A 19,370-nucleotide genomic window follows, 5' to 3' on the forward strand; every position below is an offset into this window, starting at 1 on the left:
AGCAGAATCAACCGCCCACGTGGCTTTTACAGTCACTCGATTAGGGCCGAAATAAAATGTCGCCTGAGGAACGCGTCGGTGAGATGAAACGATAAAGAGGCGTCATCGGAGCGAGCAGGTGTGGCACTTTTCATTCTCGAGGTGAGGTCGAGAGAAGCCTCACCGTAGCCTCGCACGTCACAACCTTATCACTCGCCGGTGCTATTTTTAAAAGCAGCGATACGGAAAGAGAAGGAGCTTCCCCCCTGGAGATGCTAACAGTCTTGGCATTCCTGCCGGGCGATCTGATCTGCTCGCCCAACAAGGCCCCGCCCCTCACATCCACTCCGTGTGTGTGTGTGGGGTGGGGTGGGGTGCGGTGGGGGGTGGGGGGGGAGGACACCTTACACTTCACATGCAAGAGAATGGAGCCTTTTGTTTGAGACATCTAGAGAGAAAATGACAGTGCTGGGAGGCCTGTATGTGTGTGATTCCCATTACAGTGTGCCGTATGGGCCCTATGAGGGCTGGGAGGTGGGAGGTGGGAGGTGGGGCGGGGGAGGGAGGCGGCCATATGGGCCGAGGGCTGCTTTCTGGATTGAGTTTGTGTGTGTGTGTGTGTGTGTGTGTGTGTGTGTGTGTGTGTGTGTGTGTGTGTGTGTGTGTGTGTGTGTGTGTGTGTGTGTGTGTGTGTGTGTGTGTGTGTGTGTGTGTGCATAAGTACACTCTTGGCAGTTGGCAGTATAGACTGCTGTAGAAACAGACCCGACAGTAGACTGCTCTGACATTTAACACTGTAAATGTGATTATACATGACAGGAACCTGAAAACCAATATGTCTGAACTAAGTCGTCACATCATCTTTCGCTGGTCTTTTTGCCATCATTTGAAAAAAGTTACACCTTCTGTCATAAAATTATTAATTTGCATATTATGATTTTTTTTTGGTAAAGAATACTTGGTAACAAAAGTTCTTGGCAGACGAAATAAATGTACAGAATGGATTCTCAATATTTTTGAAATATTGAGTGATAAACTTCAGGTAATGTTTCCCCCCCAAAACAGATAGGCATATTATTTTGGAATAGAGCTCAGCACCTTGAGATAACCCTTGTTATGATTTGGCGCTCTTACTGTGCATATAAATATAACCTTGATTGATTGGTTGATTGGTTGGCTGACTGAGCTCCATCACCAAAACATCTGCCTCCTCATTCCTTAAATCTAACAACCTTAGATGATCACTTCAACCTCAAACTGATGGATGGGAGAAACCACACAGTGTGTTCTGGTGTTTGTTTGGAGGTGCGAGGTTTGACTCACGGAGCTCGTCAAAGTGCGTCTCCATGCCGTCGACCCCCGGCACCGAGCAGATGAGCCGGGCCTTCAGGAAGGTGCTCCACTTGTTGACCAGACAGCAGTGGCCTCCATCGTCGTTCTGCATGGGGAAGGACACGGAACACTTTATCCATCACATCTTCCTCTGTCCTCCCACCAAAAACAAACCCAGGTGGAGCCACCCACACACACAGAGTACATATTAGATGCAGGTCTGCAGAGCCGGGGAACGCGCTGAGGGGACTGGGGAGGGTTAGTTGTGAGGGGATGAGATGGTAAACACTGCCTCCTCCTATTTAGACTTTTCCATCTGTGGTGGAGCGAGTCCAGATTCCACCCCAGCAAGAGAGAGAGAGAGAGCTGAGACCAGTAGATAATCTGTGATTTAGAGTCCTCCTTCAGAACCAGTCATTCTGCCTGAGTGTCGCACTTTGATGGGGAAAGCACATTCTCGGGCCGAATATTTGGGGGGAAATATTGCTGTGGCAAGAAGTGTGGAATAAATATATCATTTTAATACCCTAAAGGGTGGTTGCGGGGTGGCTGTAAATGTTTCAAATTCTACATTCTCCACGCACTTTTGACGAATCCAATTTTGGAGGGAGTTGACATGTTTTCATAATTTCCAGTGTAATTACGGCGTACGTGCGAGTATATTTTGGGTGGTGCGCGCGGGGTGGAAGGCCAGCGGGGGGGGATGGATGGCGGTAAGAGTATCCAGATGTTGCCGGGGAAGTAAGAATGACAGGAGCGGGTCTCCGGAGGCCGGAGCCGGAGCTCCACTGAGACGGGGATGAGTGTTTGTGTGCGGGGTCAGCGCATGACCCCTTCAAAATAAATACGACGGCGAACAGCTGAGGCACACCGACGCCATATTGCCTCACGCACACGCACGCGCATGCTGCATACCCGCCCTCTATAGCGCTCGCAAAGCAAACACACATACGCGCTGTATAAACAGTGCGCTCAGAAAGATGCGGCACCAGCTCCAAGTTGACCCTCCGGAGACCGCTATTGTTTATTTATATGTTTTGGTTGCTCAGCTGAGCTCAATCTGGGTTTCTTAGAGAAGGAGGCCACAGAGGCTTTTGTGATGGAAGTCGAGTTTAACTAGGAAGGACTCTAAAAGCAGAGCTGGTTTTAAAGACGGCGGCTTTCACGCTGCTCCTTACATTAAAATCCTCGTGAGTTTTAAGACTCGCAGGGAGAAGAGGTCATAAGATCACGGGGCTCAGCGGTCAGAGGGCAACCTCACAGACAGAGGGACGCATTGTGGACGGGAAGGTTAAAGACACATGTGGATTCCAGCACGTCGGTGTTGGCCAAATACGACTTCTGCACCCAGAAACATTCAGACCCCAGCGGGCGATTCGCCTTCGGAGACGCCTCCGGACGATTTTTTTCACATTGACTCAGGCTTTCTTATTTTATTACGTTTACACTTCAGAACACAAACACTGACTAGGGCGCACACACACACCAGGCAGATGCGTCCTATGCGCGACTGGGTCACAGGACTCTGACCCATCTCGGAGGACTTCTCCCGGAAGAAGAAGTACAGCTTGTCGTCGTTTCTCTCGGCGCTGTCCGGGATGAGGTGGACACGGATGAAAGCCGGGTCTGGGGGCCAGAGGAGAGGGGTGAGATGATTAGACAGAGAAAGGATATGCGAAAAGATCTCAAACATCTGGCTGGAGTCCTCTATAAACTCTCAGCATTTCCTGTTTATCCAGATCAATCGTTGAAGGATTAAGCAGTACGCGGTCTGGTATCTTTACGTTTCAGCTCTACATCTGGAACCCTGTTTAGATCATATACTCAAAGACGTGCAAGAAGGCTGTGTAAATTGGTTAAAAGCTCTGTATGTAGAACATTTACCATTCAACCATCTGGAGTTGTACTGGTCTGTTCGCATGGCAGTCTTTGTCCCCAGAGTGCGGAAAATGGCAGAATCCGTTCCCATAAAGTCAACGTAGACACCAGCATAGAGCTCGCCATCTGAGGGAGAGAGAGAGAGAGAGCGAGAGAGAGAGAGAGACAAAGAGAGTGGGAGAAAGAGAGTTAAGTTTAGTGAAATTCTTGGAATCTGACATTATTCCAGCAGCACCACCCTTGGCACAAAAGACCAAGGTTCTCATTTCACAAAGTACCGGTCCTTCTCACCCCTTTTAGAATTCAATATCCCAGGACTCCCTGCATTCCAGCATCGAGCAGCATCGAGCATATTTCTCTACTTTTTAGACACACATGTACCCAACGATTCGGTAACCCAATATAATAGTGATGAACCCACTGATGGATGCAGATAAAACCATCTTTCCTGAAACGTTGATAGATGTAGTATACAAAAATACACACATATGCGCCCGCAAACTGACACGCACACACACACACACACACACCCGCGTGCACACGCACACACACACACACCCGCGTGCACGCACACACACACACACACACACACACACACACACACGCACACGTGTGCACGCACACACACATACACACACACCCCGGCAGCCTTGTTAAACAGCAGGGCGCCTGGGTGTTGGTCTTCCAGTTGCTGTAAGGGCCCCATCGGGGAGCAGGTGTCCCAGCATGTGGACTGGGTGATGGAGGTCAGCAGACAGCAGGAATTCGGGCAGAGGGAACAAAAACAACACGATACTGATTCAATGTCATGTCTCTTCAGCCGTGTGTTTGCGGAGATTTATGTCAAGAAGACATCCCATTCTAATGTCCAGGGACGATGCGCTAAAGGACTGTGTGCACTTTCTCTCGAGGGGACCAGTGGTCAGTGTTAAATGTCTTGTCGGGGGGGGGGGCGTTGTTAATCCTTATCAACACTCACAACAGTGGTCCTTGCATGAGGCCAGAGCCATATAATAGAAGAGTTCCGACATCTCCATTCACTCCAATGGACCAGTTTTTTTCCAGGAAGTAGAAAGTGGAACTCTTGAGTAAAAAAAGCAGCACTGTCGAGTTGCAGCAAAATAGACAGTTTGTGTTGTACTTTGAAAGGGTTTTTCATCCCTTGAATCAAATTGTACATTATCAGCTTTATTTTAGCATGCAAAAGTAGCGCGAGACCCATTCCTGGCTGTTCATTGGCTAATGAGTCTCGCATTTTGGTCCTCCGCTGACGCCACTCTCTTACTAGAGGACACTACATGAGGCTAACTGGGGCAAGTGGGAGGTGGAGTCTTCTTGGATGACAGCACCGGTTGCATACTGGTCAGCTGGCACTGTGCTAATGTGGGGAAGCAGCGCCCGGCGATTTACACCCACTGTCTCGCCCCACAGACAGGCTCACCTTTCACTGGTGGTGGTGGAAACTGTGTGGTCCCAGTCTGACTGACTGACCTTGAGCGCGGACGCTAAGGACATGACAGTCACAACAAATGGATAAGATATCAACACTCAACTGTGTTCCATGTACTTTTGCTATACAATGTGATGGAGAGACACTGAGTAAATGTAGGAATAATAAGACGCTCCATTGTGATTAAGATAAATAAATCTCTAATGTAATAATCAGGGCTAATAGTCACAGAAAAGCACACAGGTGTTTGTTTTCCTCTTTTGCAGTTCGGATCATTACATTGTGTTTAATTGTACATGGTTTCAGATTCCATGTAGCATAGAGTCTATGGGTACATGGAATTATGCATAGAGTCTTGTATTACCCCTGCAGCCTGAGGCCCTCGCACAGGTGTTGATGGTCAAACAATTATGCAGTATTAACAATAATACATTGTGTTACTATGGCTGTAATGCCTTGAGAAAGGAAATGTGCAGAGCTAGAGGCGATCCTTGTGTGCAGGCCAGGGTGCTCGGGTTACTACTGTTTTAAGTAAGACTTACACATTCGGGGGATTTTATTTATTGCACCACAAAAGAAAACGCAGTAGCGTGTGTGTGTGTGTTATTTTTTTTGTTGCAATTGGTGATACAGACGGTGGGAAAATACCCTGGCATGCCCTATGTATTTTGATTGGAAGCCACGAAAGCCGAGTTACTGATTATAAGTGCTCCCACCAATGTGTCTGTGCCCACCTCCACCCACATGTCTGCTCCTCATGCTTTTATGATTGGTTCTTCACTGGGCGGTCAGTCCGCTGTGATCCACCCCGTGGGAAATACACACAGAATGGAAAGGACACTTTGGCCTGGTCTTCCTGGTAAGCTCTAGCACCACCTCTTTTTTTTTGGGCCAAAAAAATTAATTTGGGACAGACAGGGAGGTGGCCAGATTAAGAAATGGGAGATAAAAGATGAACAATCCATATGGGATGAGACTACAGGGCAGGGTCCATTTTGGAGCTAAAACGAACTTGGGCCGGACTGTACCACTTTAGTCCAACAACACCCAAACCCAGACGATACTCACTGATCAAAGCTGACACGCTGTTCATCTTCGGGTCGTAGGAGCACTTTCCCTTCCCGGATTCCACTTTGCCCGGCTCCAAGTGGAAGATTTCTTCCTGAAATGGGAAAAATCATAAGAAACGGCAATAAATCCAGCGCTCTTCATCTTGTCACGGGTGATTCCCTTGTGTCGGGGAAAGCGAGGCAGCAGCGTATGTGCTTCCCCCCCCGTGAATCCTGCGGGACCTCTAAGGCCTGATGGAGGACCAAGTATTAGAATAACGAGCGTGCGCGTTCATACAGAAAAATACATGCGGAGAAAGCGATGAATTTCTAATCCATCGTCATGCCACTCCGCCGCCGCGCAAAACAACGTGTCATTGGCTGCTTCTTTCTCGGTCGTAACAAGCTGCATGCCAAATAGCTCTCAGCCTCTTCTTAGTGCCTGTGGCTGTGCGGGCTTTAGCCTGACACCTGTAATCCACAGCCACAGTGAAAAACAAGCCAGGGATGGAGGCTGGATGACTGATGCTCACTGCTCATGGCATCGCTGCACGCAAGCGTCCAAGGGTGATTGGCAGGAAGTTGGGCATGTGAGCGGGGGGGATGGGGGGGGACGACCAATCAATGGCAGGCAATGACATGTCCTGTGGCTAGACCAGTCCCAATCCCCATGTCTCACCCCCATTAGGGACAGGAGGATAGGGGATGTGAGAGAGAGAGAGAGAGAGAGAGAGACATCCCTGTCCTTGTCTGTTATCACCAAAGCGAGGTAGAGGAGAGGGCAGTGTGCCAAACCGTCCTCCATTGGATTGTACACGAACCCTCGTGCGCTTCCTTGCTTTGGATTAAAGTCACCCATCCGTGCAAAATATGAAGGTGTTGGCAGCTCGTTCGCAGCCGCGCCAGATGTCGACGCGCAAAACCAAAAGGTCACAAACATTTACATGATGTGTGCTACACGCTATTCTGAAGGTGTTTTTACAACCCTCTCGTAAAAAACATAACCCCCCCTCATGAGTGTTTTGCACGCTGCATATTGAAAACATCGGTGCTTTAGAGTTAAAGCCCCCCCCCCCACCCCCCCTGTCCTTCGAAAGTCCCTCCCCGCGTTTGCGAAGTGCTTGGAGAGCTCAAACAGCGGAGTCGTGCTCAGCTATGTGGCTCTATCATTTCCTGTGCCTGCTCGGCTTAGTTGGCTGCAGATGGCTGGTGTTTGCTCTGGGCCAACAGAGCCTGCTGTGGTGTGGGAGTGGGTCAGATGCTGACGAGGCCTGCCACCCCTGTGGGAGAGGCTGGAGTCTGCATTCCTGCAGAAGGTGGGGGGTGGGGGGGGGCTGAAGGGTGGGACATCCTACCGCGTCTCAGATAAGTGTGACGAGAGATTAAGCTGTCTGTTGTTCATAGTAGGGATGTCACGATACTAGAATTTCTACTTCGATACCGATACCCAGGAAAATATCGATACTCGATACCATTTTCGATACCACAGGAAGGGGGATGATGACACATCAAGAGGCATACAAATAAAGTTAGTCAGATGGACGGACAGACGCACACTTCTCCATCATCTAGTCCTGATCAAACTTTGAACTCAGACAGCAGATTAGCCCTGCTCTAGCCATCAGCACGTTTAGCTTGTTGAAGCAACAGATACCCAATGATAGGGAGGGGAAAATCAGTGATTTTTCATTAAAAGAAAATACTGATAGTATCAAAACTGTTGCAAATGAGTATTGTATCAATTTTTTTTTTTAGTATTGATACTTTCGATACTATCGATAACTGTTGCAAATGAGTATTGTATCCGATTCAAATTTTCAGTATCGATACTTTTCGATACTATCGATACTTTTGACAACCCTAGTTCATAGCACCGCTGATTATGACTGTGATGCACAACCATGTTGAACACTGACAAACACATGCAGCGAGCAGCGCTGGAAGCCTACAGCAGCCTACTTAGCCGTACTCCTGCCTGTTCACGATCAAGAGGATTTTCTGCACAAGTCTGACAAGCTATTTGCACTTGAGATCCCACTTCTCATGCAAAATGTGGCACTCGGCACAAATGCGAAGCACAAAGATAACAGCGAGAGAGAGAGAGAGAGAGAGAGAGAGAGAGAGAGAGAGAGAGAGAGAGAGGGCGCTCAGACAATATGAGGCTGACACGTGAAATGGAGGGTGAATCGGATATGAGTGCAACACGAGAGAAACACAAGAAAAAGTGACACTAAATGAGATGCAAGTCCAAAATGACACAAAATTAAAAGACTGCACACGGACCACAAAGGATGCATGCTCAACGTAATGAGGACGAACAAAACGATGGTGAAGATGCAGACGATGGCGGGGTAACAATGTGCTCAGACACATGGAGAGGGAGCATGCTGGTGGTGGTGACCAGTAAGCCCGTGCAGAGGGCAGGGGCTGCACATCCCCACCTTTAGTCCCAGTGTCTCGTGCACCGCGCTGGGCTCGGCTGCGCGGCTAGCCCTCCCTCCGGCCTGGGGCATCTGCAGATACATGGACGTCTGGAACGGGAGACAGCAACAACAACTGATGTGGAGACTGCAAAGGGGGGCGAGACACATGCTTCCATCCGCCTCTGTCTGTATCGCTGGGGTGTGTTTGCGTCATCGAATCGGAGTCGCACCTTATTTCCAGACATGACAACAACTCCTGTCCTCCCGACTGTCTAAAAATGTATGCAATGCCACAGCACTTTAGGAAAATGCGTGTGCGTAAGAGCTGAGCGGCGAATGTGCGTAGGTCTACCGTATATAACCAGATGGTGGAAAAAGCAACAGTATTAGTTCTCTATCCTGTGGTCGAGTCAATAAAGTCTGTCACAGTATGGTACATACATTCCCCTCAAAGCTGCTGCCACATTTGGCTAAAATCATACTTAATGTATGTCAGATATTTTGGGAATTTCCCAGAGGAAGAAGAATATACCCACATGGTGCCTGGACTGAAGCAGCCATCCAGTCAATCACAGCTATCAATGTGGATATCTTGAATTTGGTCATTAATAATTCAAGACATGCACACATTGATTGTTGCCATTTGACTGGATCGGACCAAACAAGTTGCCGAGGTGTATCTGTATACAGCGTATGTGTATGCATGTTTTTTTTTATTTTTATCTTTATTTATACAGGGGGAGTCTCACTGAGAGCAATGCTCTCTTTTTCAGGAGTGCCCTGTTCACATTCACATACACATTCATACCTGGAAGCTGACCAGTACAACCACAGTCTGATCTGCTGGCCACTGATCAGCTCCACTGGAGCGGTTGGGGATAAGGGCCTTGCTCAAGGGCACCTCAGTGGTGGTAATGAGGGAGGGGCAAGCGCTGCCTTTTCACTTTCCCCACCCAGATTTATCCTGCCGGTCCCGGGGATTGAACCGACGACCTTCCGGTCACAAGCTCGCTTCTCTAACCATTGGGCCACCACTGCCCTGTATATGGGGTGTATCGTTTCATGTTCCTGCAAGTTTAGCTACCTCCTCCCTGTCCCTCGGACCTGTCTGTTCAATGTGACGGAGAAAATAACAGCCCCTCTCATTAATGGAGTAGAACTGGAACATTCCACTGGCACCCCATAATGGGAGCTCCCACTTCCAATTACCCCAATGTCTCACACGGCAGAGCCTGGCGGGTGGCCTGGATGGCTGGATGATGGATGCATGGATGTAGGGGTAGATAGGTGGGGTGGATGGATGGAAGCCCTTCATTAGTAAGGGGTCATGCAGGAATCATACGCAGCGAGGGAGTCGTGTGCGCGGCGCTCCTTGCCACGTCGCGCGTTCCCCCGCGCTCCGCGGGGAGACTCCGGCGGGAAATTTCGTTTTTTTATTTATCCCGTTTTTAAAAAGTCCCACGGTCATCATTAGGGGAACAAGTGTGGTATTTAAAGAAGCGAGAGGTGCTAAAAAGAAGGGGAAGGTAGTGATGCCTGGCGCGCTAACGGAAATTCAAGAGGTCCCATTAAAGAGTGAGACTAAACAGAGTAGCGGTATAACGGCGCACTGGGGACGACAGCTGTGTGCCGCGCACGGAGCTGCGCCGGGCCCCTGCTTTGCACAGGAGTCTAGAGGCTGGAGATCTGGTGCTGCATCACGGGCGCGCGCGCTTAACGATGGAGGAAAATCATCATAAAGCGAAGCTGCCGTTAACGTGGCTAGGGGTGGCGAGGAAAAATGAAATGAGTAGGAAGTGAGGCAAGAGACAGACAGAGGTACAGAGGGATGGCTGTGACGATCACGATCATGATGATGATAATAATAAATAATAATAATAATACATAAGTTTTATATAGCGCTTTTCTGGGGGACTCAAAGACGCTTTACAATACATAGAAAAGTAATACAGTAAACAAAACTAAATAACAAGAATGAATACAGATACAAAACAAATACAAATCAATAGATTGCAGAGATGGAATGGTGGTTAGAGGTAGAAGTCAGATATTGTAGGCTGTTCTGAAGAGGTGGGATTTGAGTTGGGTTTTGAAGGAGGTGAGTGAGTCGGAGGTTCTGAGTGTGAGGGGCAGAGAGTTCCAGAGGGTTGGGGCAGCGATGGCAAAGGCTCTGTCCCCCGTCGTGCGGTGCTTGGTTTTGGTGATGGAGAAAGCTGGTTCGGTTTGACCAAAGTGAACATTTGATCAATTTAGATATGCTATTTATTAGCTTTTCCGGACACACTGTACACATACGTGTGGCTCAGATTCCACCTTCTCGAATGCTCACCTGAGGTTTGCGGCCGCGGTTGACAAAGGTGCAGACTGGATTGTAGGCTCCTGTCCCGCAGACGTACAGCTGAGTCCTGTCCCACGGCTCGATCAGACGGATGAAGTTTGCACACTCGTCCTGAAGACGCAGAAAGACAGAGATCAAACACATCACCAAACTGCACAAAACATACAAATAAAATGAACATTTCAAAAGAGCCTAATTTGGTTTAACTGGTATCGTACACCTTCTGCAGAATTTGCAAATGATGAAAGCCTAAAGCTGTGTTCACACCGAGATATTTATTTTTTCTCTCCGTTGCTCGATTCAACCCTTTGGAATCACTCTGTCGCTGTGTTTAAATCGCTCGTCGACAGGCACAATAATTGACGGACATCTGGGGGCTATAACGTTACGCAATGTCGTGATGTTTGTCCACTACGAGCCACCATAGTTGTTTACAAGCTAAGCCTATCATGTCACCTGTCAGCCTGTCAATCAGCTGTCAATGCGGTTTGTTGCCACACAATAAACCAGCGGTTCGTTCCGAGCCAGTGTGATCCTTGCCTCGCTCTCACACGGCAGCCAATCAGCGTTGAACAGCGAGCGACTGATGGCAGCGAAATTTCGCTCGAGTTGGGATATTTCATCTACGGGCGACGAGCGAATTTTCGCCCTATCGCTCTGTCTCTGTCGCTCGGACGCCCAGCGATTTTTCTCCCGGGGCGAATATACGCTCAATCGCTCGTTTGCATTGACTTTGTATGTAAACTCGATGCCAGCGAAAAACTTTAATAGGTCGGTGTGAACAAGCAACGCTCGTTCATAACTAACCTAATACTGTACTGTACGTCTCCTATATATTTGGACTATAGTATATATATATCACACTCTCAGCCAGTGGTGCTGTGCTCCCCACCCTGGGTTGGCAGGGAGTTGAAGGGAGAGGTCAATTGGGCCTCCCTGGCCCATTCCCTCCCCGTCTCTCCCTGGCTAGACAGAAGGGAACCAGCACTTTTTACTGGGCCAAGTCAGAATCCCACAGGTGAGCGCCGTTTCAACAGGTTCCTTATACTGTACCAGAACCTCTCCAGTGTTCTTCAATAGCGTACTTCAGGGAGCCGCGTGCTATTGAAACTCTGCGTTATGAAAAACGTCTGCTGGTGGCGTGGTATCTCACGGTGAGGGAAATCAGCTGAACTGAATCCTAAAGCCTGCTTAGGGTGTGTGTGTGCGTGTGCGTGTGCGTGCGTGTGCGTGTGTGCATGTGTGTGTGTGCGTGCGCGTGCGTGTGTGTGCGTGTGTGTGCGTGTGTGTGTGTGTGTGTGTGCGTGTGTGTGTGCGTGTGTGTGTGTGTGCGTGTGTGTGTGCGTGTGTGCGTGTGTGTGTGCGTGTGTGTGTGTGTGTGTGTGTGCGTGCGTGTGTGTGCGTGTGTGCGTGTGTGTTGTCGACAGGCGTACTTACATTGGCGTCCTTCCCGCTCACAAGGCATTCCATCCGTCTTCGTTCGGACACTGGCCAGTGGATCTGTGAGCAGTGGAGGGGGGGGGGGGGGGGGGGGGGGGCGGGGGGGGGTCGCAGACATTTTATAGTTACACACCAGCCCCGCTATACATCACTGCCATTTATGAGATCTTCGGCCTAAAACTGCAATATGGATATCCACCCAGGCCACTATTAGTCCTGTGGGCATCGTTATAACCGAATTACAGTGTTTAATGACCCCGACAGCAGAAGCTGTGCCAACACAAACTGAAGGTGAGCTAACCAACATAGCCACCGCTGGGGCAAAAAAGAACGGGACATGTGTTCCCCCCCTGGGGGGGGGGAGCTGTTGTGAGCACTGAGGTACAAGAACTGGCTTCACCCCGGGGGGCGGGGGGGAGGAGGGGGGAAACAGCCCCTTTTTGTGCCAAGTTCGGAGGGGGGTGTCTTACAATGTGCGGGTCCTTGTTGATGTCATGGAGGTCCAGAGACAGAATGTGGTCCTTGCTGCCCACATACATGCGGTCGTGGTCCTCGTCCATACGCAGGATCCGGTAGTCGGTCGTGTTGAGGAGGTAGGCGAAGTGATGGGCGGTACCGGTAGCTCTCAGCTCTGCATGGAGAGAGAGGGAGAGAGAGAGAGAGAGATGTTTGCATTAATGACAGGTGCGGTGCACACACACATGCATGCATTCCTTATGCCACTCCTGCATACCCGGGCGGAGTTATCTGATGGTTTTTTCCACCAACACTGTTGTAACGTAATCCTGCAATAGAGACAAGTGCTACTGAGTGTCTGTCTCACTGTGTTGATGGCTCAGTACCGCCCGCGAGCGCATCAGAGGGCCTTCTAGAGAGAGTCTCTCATCACTGGCCTTTTATATAGGAAATAAAAAAGTAGGTAAACTATGATGACGTCCAATCTGCAATCATCACAAGTCAAACAACCACCAACAAACAAACCAATCGTCCGTTCAGAAAAGCATTAAATGATATGTCCTTAAAAGACGATTTTTATAAATGACATCACATAATGATGAATAAAAAGAATAAAAAAAAAGAATATGATGATTTTATTCCATAAAGACTTAAAATGGTGAAAAACCTAGTCAAGGCGGGTTCACCCTCCACTCCGTCCCGGGTTAAACACCACTGAAGACTGCAAGGGGGAGCCCCTCTCGGCCATCTCGAGGTCGGCGGAGCGTACGTACGTCTTGGGTAACACAGTGCAGTTGACAGGTCCTCTCATGTCGAGAGCAACCCAACCTTCTTATGGCTCTGTGTTTGGAGTGTTTGTTTGATATATGTTCTCCCGGGTTCAGCAACCACGTACAGAGAGGGCAGAGAGGCCACTGCTAAGACAGCACAGGCCCCACACACCACACCATAGACAAACACACTCCTCCACACATCTATAGGGGGAAAGGTATTACCGGGTGGCATTCACATATATTGTTGGACAAACACAGAGGTTTCACTGCCGGCAGGCTGGAAAGTCCCGCCGCTTCGCTGTTTTCAACTTTATTCTACGACCAATAGAGCACGGAAAACCGAAAGGGGACACCCGGCGTCGAGGATACCGCAACGACTTTTGTGTTGTTTCAGTGGCCAGAATGTGGTGCGGGGGAAACCAGAAGATAAACTGTCAAAAAACAGGAAGTGGAGTTTGACTATTTACATATTACATATCAGAACAGAGGTGTGCCCGCCCACGTATAATTAGAGGAAGGAGACTTGAATTATAGCCACCTTGGGGGTATCAGAGCTTCAAAGGAAAACCCAACACCCCCGAGTTTAAAAATAGGAGTCAGTTCAAGATTTCAAAGTGCCTCGAGAGCTTGATAAATAACCGCATGTTTGTCCAGGACCCGTTTTCCCTGAGCAGGTACGTGCAATTATGTCAGTAAGGAATACATTCCTGCAGAGCTCTCCTGGTGTTTCTGTGGAAGAAATCTGGACACTAAAGCAAATGCGATGCCATCAACATGTCCACCGCCAGGCCTTAAAATAAACACCATGTCCAGACCGTTTTAAACGGACTCCCCGTGGAATCTGATATTACCAAGTCTTTCCTGCCAGATCTAAATTTAACACCAGGTTAGGTCAATAATAAGCGATGATTAATAGCGTTCGATTCGCTATATTTGTACAGTTTGATTTAATAACGGTGCCCGCCGAGGGTATGTTTACAGGTCAGCGGAGTGATTGACAGCTGTCAGGGTTGCCTGTGCAGAGGAGCTGCAACATGTGGTCTAAGCCTGATGATTATTTGTGTTGGAAGAGTTAAGTTGAATGATGAGTCTCCACACACACGCACACATGCGCGTGCGCGCACACACACACACAGACACAGACACACACACACACACACACACGCGCACACACACACACACACACATTCCAACGGCCAGTCAAAGTCCTTTCCGAGGCAGCTTGTCAGCAACTCCTCAGAGTGTGTTTGTTGTCAGAGAGTAGCTGCTGGATGGGACACCGTCTGTCAGCTGAGAGGGGAATGTGCACACTGCATAGCAACAACACAGCCTACAGAGCACTTTACATCTAGGACCAAACACCTATGTAATCCAACCTAATCCTAATCTGATAACGCACACATAATGAGGTCCTAATGTACATATACACCGTCCGCAAGCGCGGCGTCAATATTCTATTCCACACTGAAAACATGACCCGCGCTGTAATGAACCATACTGGAATGTTTCCTCACACAATATCCATCCACCATAACCGATTGTAACGTACACGACTGCCGCGCCTATTAGAGGACGTGTTGTTGAAGATTAGTTTGCTCAAACGATAATAATTTATGGAAGCGATGAAATTCAATGAAACAAAGCAAAGACATAATGTGAGTTCAAAAGTACAAAAGTCAATCAAACCCTGGAGAAAATCCTCATCCATTCGTAAAAAAACCACCTCACTCCTTTAATGAGGCAAAACTAGCTACGTTAGCACCATTATTATTACGATTATGATTATGTAAAGGCAAAATGGGCTTTTTATACCACAGCAATGGAACTTGCTATCATCCCGTAACGGGTAAATATGCACACACACAAAACAAAGAAAGAACTCTGGAAGAAAAAAGTGTTCAGCAGGCATCCTTCCAACTACTATGCCCTATTTCTCCTCTCCTCCTCTGCTTCCTCCCATAGCCTTCAGAGGCACATGGGGCATGGTGCTGCTCCTCTGAGATGTTGAGCGAGGACGTGTAATGGCAGCGTCTCGGCTGCCGTGCTGCTCCAGAGGTCAGGCCACCTGTGGAAACAAGCCCAGCAGGTCCCTGGACTGAGACTGGGGCTGGGCAAACACCCAGGCACAATCAGCTAGGACAGACATGCAGAAACACAGAGAGAGAGCTATGTGCTGCTATAGATCAAGATTAATGTTGAAGGCTGGCTCTGCTAGTTGCCATATTCAGAGAGCAAAAGATAAAGAGGACTTTGTAGCGCTGGGAATTGTGTAGACTAGTCCTAAATATGAGTAGTCAAAAAAGCAACAACTGATGAACAAGTACTGTGCGATCAATCCAATCCAATTCCCAATAAGAAGCAGTAGCACCAGTCACTCAAATGGGGTAAAAAGTATCTTGGAAATGTCCAGTGTGTTTAGGGTACCTTCTGTGCGGTCGTAAATACATTTTAAATCTCCCCCCCTTCCCGGTCGTTGCTCCACCCCCTCTGCCGGTCTGGGTAGAGCCGTAGACTAGCACATGCTTCCTCCTCCGATACATGTGCAGTTGCCAGTCGCTTCTTTTCACCTGGCAGGACGTAGCACATGGGAGGATCACGCTATTCCCCCTCCCCCTGTTGCCCTTGCCCTCGAACAGGCGCCCCGCCCGACCACAGGAGGCACTAGTGCAGCGACCAGGACACATATCCTTAATCCGGCTTCCCACCGGCAGGCACGGCAAATTGTGCTTGTATGGACGCCCGACCAAGGTAACACGGGGGCTCGAACCTGCAACCCTCATATTTTAAATCAGCTTGAGCATAATTTGTGTTCCTGCATGTGCTTTCCCATTATGCTCCAAGCTAGGTTTTAAATTCCCGAAGATCAAGGAAATGACATCTAAAAAAAAAAAAAAAAGGAAAAAAAAGAGGAAAAAGCAGAAGAACCAGCAAGGGAATTCCCCTCATGCATAATGTATTCCATCTCAGATGTATTCATGGGATTGCCGGAGACCTTTCCTTTGAGTCTCGGCGAGGCGTTTCATTTTAACCCACTCAGATTTGACTCTAACTGTACACTATTTACTCTACAACAACAAACACGGACAGTACGCGCCCACAGAAGGAGATTACAGTTTTGAACAGGAAGGGCTCTCATGGGCCCAACAACTCCTCTCTCCTTTTTGTCAACCGCATTAAGAGGCCACGACAGCTTTCTGCGCACACACAGAACTATTAGCCCGGAGATTTAGAGGCCGGGATCAGTGTACAAGTGTGTCTATTAGAGCCAGATCAACTCTTAAAGTAGCCCATTACTGCGTGTAGGGTTTAGGCTGAACTCTGGGGGGTCTGCGCGCGCACACAGAGGGGGGCTTTGTTTCGGGGAACACACCGCTTCCCCCCCCCTGTGGAATGGCAACGGCTCTATTAGAGGTGAAAGTAAAGCCGGCGGGGGGAATCCGATCCTCGGGCTCGACGCCGCTCCCGTGCTCATTCACTCACTTTCTTGCGCTACTAGCACGCAATACAAGAAGAGGTCAGTGTAGGAGCCTTCTCTTCTCTCCCCCCCTTCTTTCTCCTTTTCACTCGTGTACACGACGAGTAGCCAACGCGGGCTAAAAGAGTCAGAGTTCTCAGTCCGCTGGTGAGAGAGCGATCCTGTCCGCTCTCTCTCCAGTCTGCTGAGCACGGACAATCCGCTCCTCTCTCCCCAGCATCTCGGGGGGCGACGCAGCCCCCTGCCAGTTCCCACAACTCAACACCCCCCGCTCCGCTCCGGCCTCCGGGAAGCCGAGGACAGGGAGCCGCTCCGCTGCCGGCCTCCAGGAAGCCGAGGAGAGGGAGCCGGGTAAGACGAGGCCCGGACCCGTTCTACTTTAATGTCAGCATCGGAGCCAACTGATAAAGGTTGTGCAGAGCTCAAGGTCGCGAGAGAGAGAGAGAGAGAGAGAGAGAGAGAGCACCTATTATGTCAACACGTATTTTATAGGGCTAGATGAGGCTAGGTGTTATAATAATTGATAGGACTTATACAGCGCTTTTCTAAACACTCAAAGATGCTTTACATAAACATAAACAGATAAAGGTAACACTTTAGTTGAAAGTGAATATGACGACTGACATGACACTGTCATAAGCAACCGTGCCATGACACCTGTCATGATGAACATGAAGGAGGCTTTATGAATGTTTATGACATTGACATTGTTTGAGATGTCTTTGTTATGACAACTTGACGTTAACCAAGACAACATAACATGTCAGTGTCTCTCATTGTAGATTGTAGAGGATGAAGAGGAGAGGACCAAGCACCGTACCTTGAGGGACACCATATGTGAATGGGGTGGTATGGGATTTGTAGTTAATGATGGAGATCTAGTGAAAGCTGTCTGAAGGGTAGGATCTGAACCAGGAAAGTGCTGAACCAGCTATGCCAATGCAGGATTGCATCCGACTGAGGAGGATGGAGTGGTTAATGGGGTCAAAGGCTGCACTGAGGTTGAGGAGGAGGAGAATGTTGAGGGAGCCTGAATCAGAGGAGAGGAGGAGGTCGTTGGTGACTTTGAGCAGAGCGGTTTCAGTACTGTGGTGTGTTCTGAAGCTGGATTGGAATATTTCATATATCTGGTTGGTGTGTGGAGGTATATATTGCTTGAGTTGTGTTGCGATGGCACCTTCCAGTATTTTGGAGAGAAATGCGAGGTTGGAGAAGGGTCTGAAGTTATTGGAGTTGTCAGGCTCCAGGCCAGGCTTCTTGCTCTAGCTCTCAATAATGACATTAAGCATGGGCCAAGATACAACAACATTGCAATTTACCGTGAAATTAATTCCCTGAAGAAAAGAAAATGCCATAATATATTCTGCTTATGAGCAAAAAGCCATGAGTCAACTACTAAGTGAAATTCTACACGTTTTATGAAAAAGAAATCCTGGTCTCTCTCTCACACACATGCATGCACGCACGCACGCACTCACGCACACACACGCACACGCACACACACACACACACACACACACACACACACACACGCACACAGACACACACACACACACACACACACAATAAGTCCGATGTTGAAACCTCAGATCGAGTTGTGAGCCAATGCTGGTTCGAGTTCCAGGAATAGCTGGGAAAACGCTGGGAACGAGCGAGTGAGAACACCCTCCTCAACATCAACCGTCAAGGAGCCCTTGAGCCAAGCATTTAAGCCCTTAGCCCTCAGCTGCTCCAGTGAAGCTGCTCAGTGGCCCGGCAGTACGAGAGCACGGGTGCATGGAAGTGTCCCACCACCCAGTACAACTCCCCCAGAAGATTAGACATTTCTGTCGACTTGCCTGTTTCAATGAGGCCTGAATTTTAAAGTGCAGAAAGCAGAGAGGAGGAACATGCTTCACTGTCAGCCTGAGCCAGCCCTCCTCCTCCTGAGAGAATAGCTGGCTGCTGACGGTGATCTCCGGGGCTGCAGGCCTGCATGTTATAGCATATCTCCACCATCTCAAATTAATAGCCAACGGCCCCAGTTTACTTTGGAAATATGTTTGGACAGGAAAATGCTGAGTTCACTGGCAAGAGCCCATCTCCCGTAACAAGAGGGAATATTGGTTAATGCTGTCGTATAAGGAATGATTTCCCACCACGCAGTCAAACGAGGGGAAACAGGAGACTGGCTTTTATGTATCATATTCAGCAGTTAATGCATGCTTATGCGCGGTGTCGTGCTTTAGTAACATGAGAACTTCCTCTTGTTAAGGAAAGATTACTGCATCATCCAGTATGACTTAAGAGTACACAGCTCACCCCACACATCACTTTCCTGGCAAAGCCACATGCAGCAGCATCAAGCAAAATGATCATTGGATCATGGAAAACCCTGGTTCCGTACGTTTAAATATAACAGTGACAGAGAGAGAGAAAATACACGGCGCTGGCAGCAGACGGCGCGGCGCACTTTAGCTACATAAGAGTGATCTGGGGTGTTCCGCCCGCTACATATTTCTCTGGTTTCAAATTGGGTAAAGCAAAGGTGCCGGCCCCTGGCTGCCAGTGATAGCACAGAGCATGTTGCTGCTTGAAGCTTGCCTCAGTCCCTGTTGAGGAGTACTGGAGGTAATGTAATGGAGGAGGAGGGGGGGGGGGGTTGGTAGAGGGGAGAGACAACGTTTTGGGGTCTGCTGGATTTGACACTCTGAACTGGAAGGGAGCTAACAGTGAAGCAAGGTGTGTACCAACCAACCACCTGCGCAGTTCAGACCACCTCAGTGGGTTTTTACTAA

General features: G+C 48.9%; 1 protein-coding gene across 1 annotated transcript in view; it reads right to left on the reverse strand.

Annotated features, from left to right (window-relative positions):
• sema3fb (sema domain, immunoglobulin domain (Ig), short basic domain, secreted, (semaphorin) 3Fb) overlaps positions 1–19,370 on the reverse strand; it is a 73,679-nt gene that overhangs the window by 15,926 nt on the left and 38,383 nt on the right. The window contains exons 3-9 of the mRNA XM_083661100.1: positions 12,360–12,520; positions 11,887–11,949; positions 10,441–10,560; positions 5,708–5,801; positions 3,196–3,315; positions 2,798–2,937; positions 1,303–1,417 (exon numbers count right to left, since the gene is read on the reverse strand). Coding sequence (XP_083517226.1) covers positions 1,303–1,417; positions 2,798–2,937; positions 3,196–3,315; positions 5,708–5,801; positions 10,441–10,560; positions 11,887–11,949; positions 12,360–12,520 — 813 coding nt within the window. The remainder of the gene's footprint in view (positions 1–1,302; positions 1,418–2,797; positions 2,938–3,195; positions 3,316–5,707; positions 5,802–10,440; positions 10,561–11,886; positions 11,950–12,359; positions 12,521–19,370) is intronic.

Source organism: Poromitra crassiceps (assembly GCF_964638095.1).
Source record: "Poromitra crassiceps genome assembly, chromosome: 25".
Lineage (NCBI taxonomy): Eukaryota > Metazoa > Chordata > Actinopteri > Beryciformes > Melamphaidae > Poromitra > Poromitra crassiceps.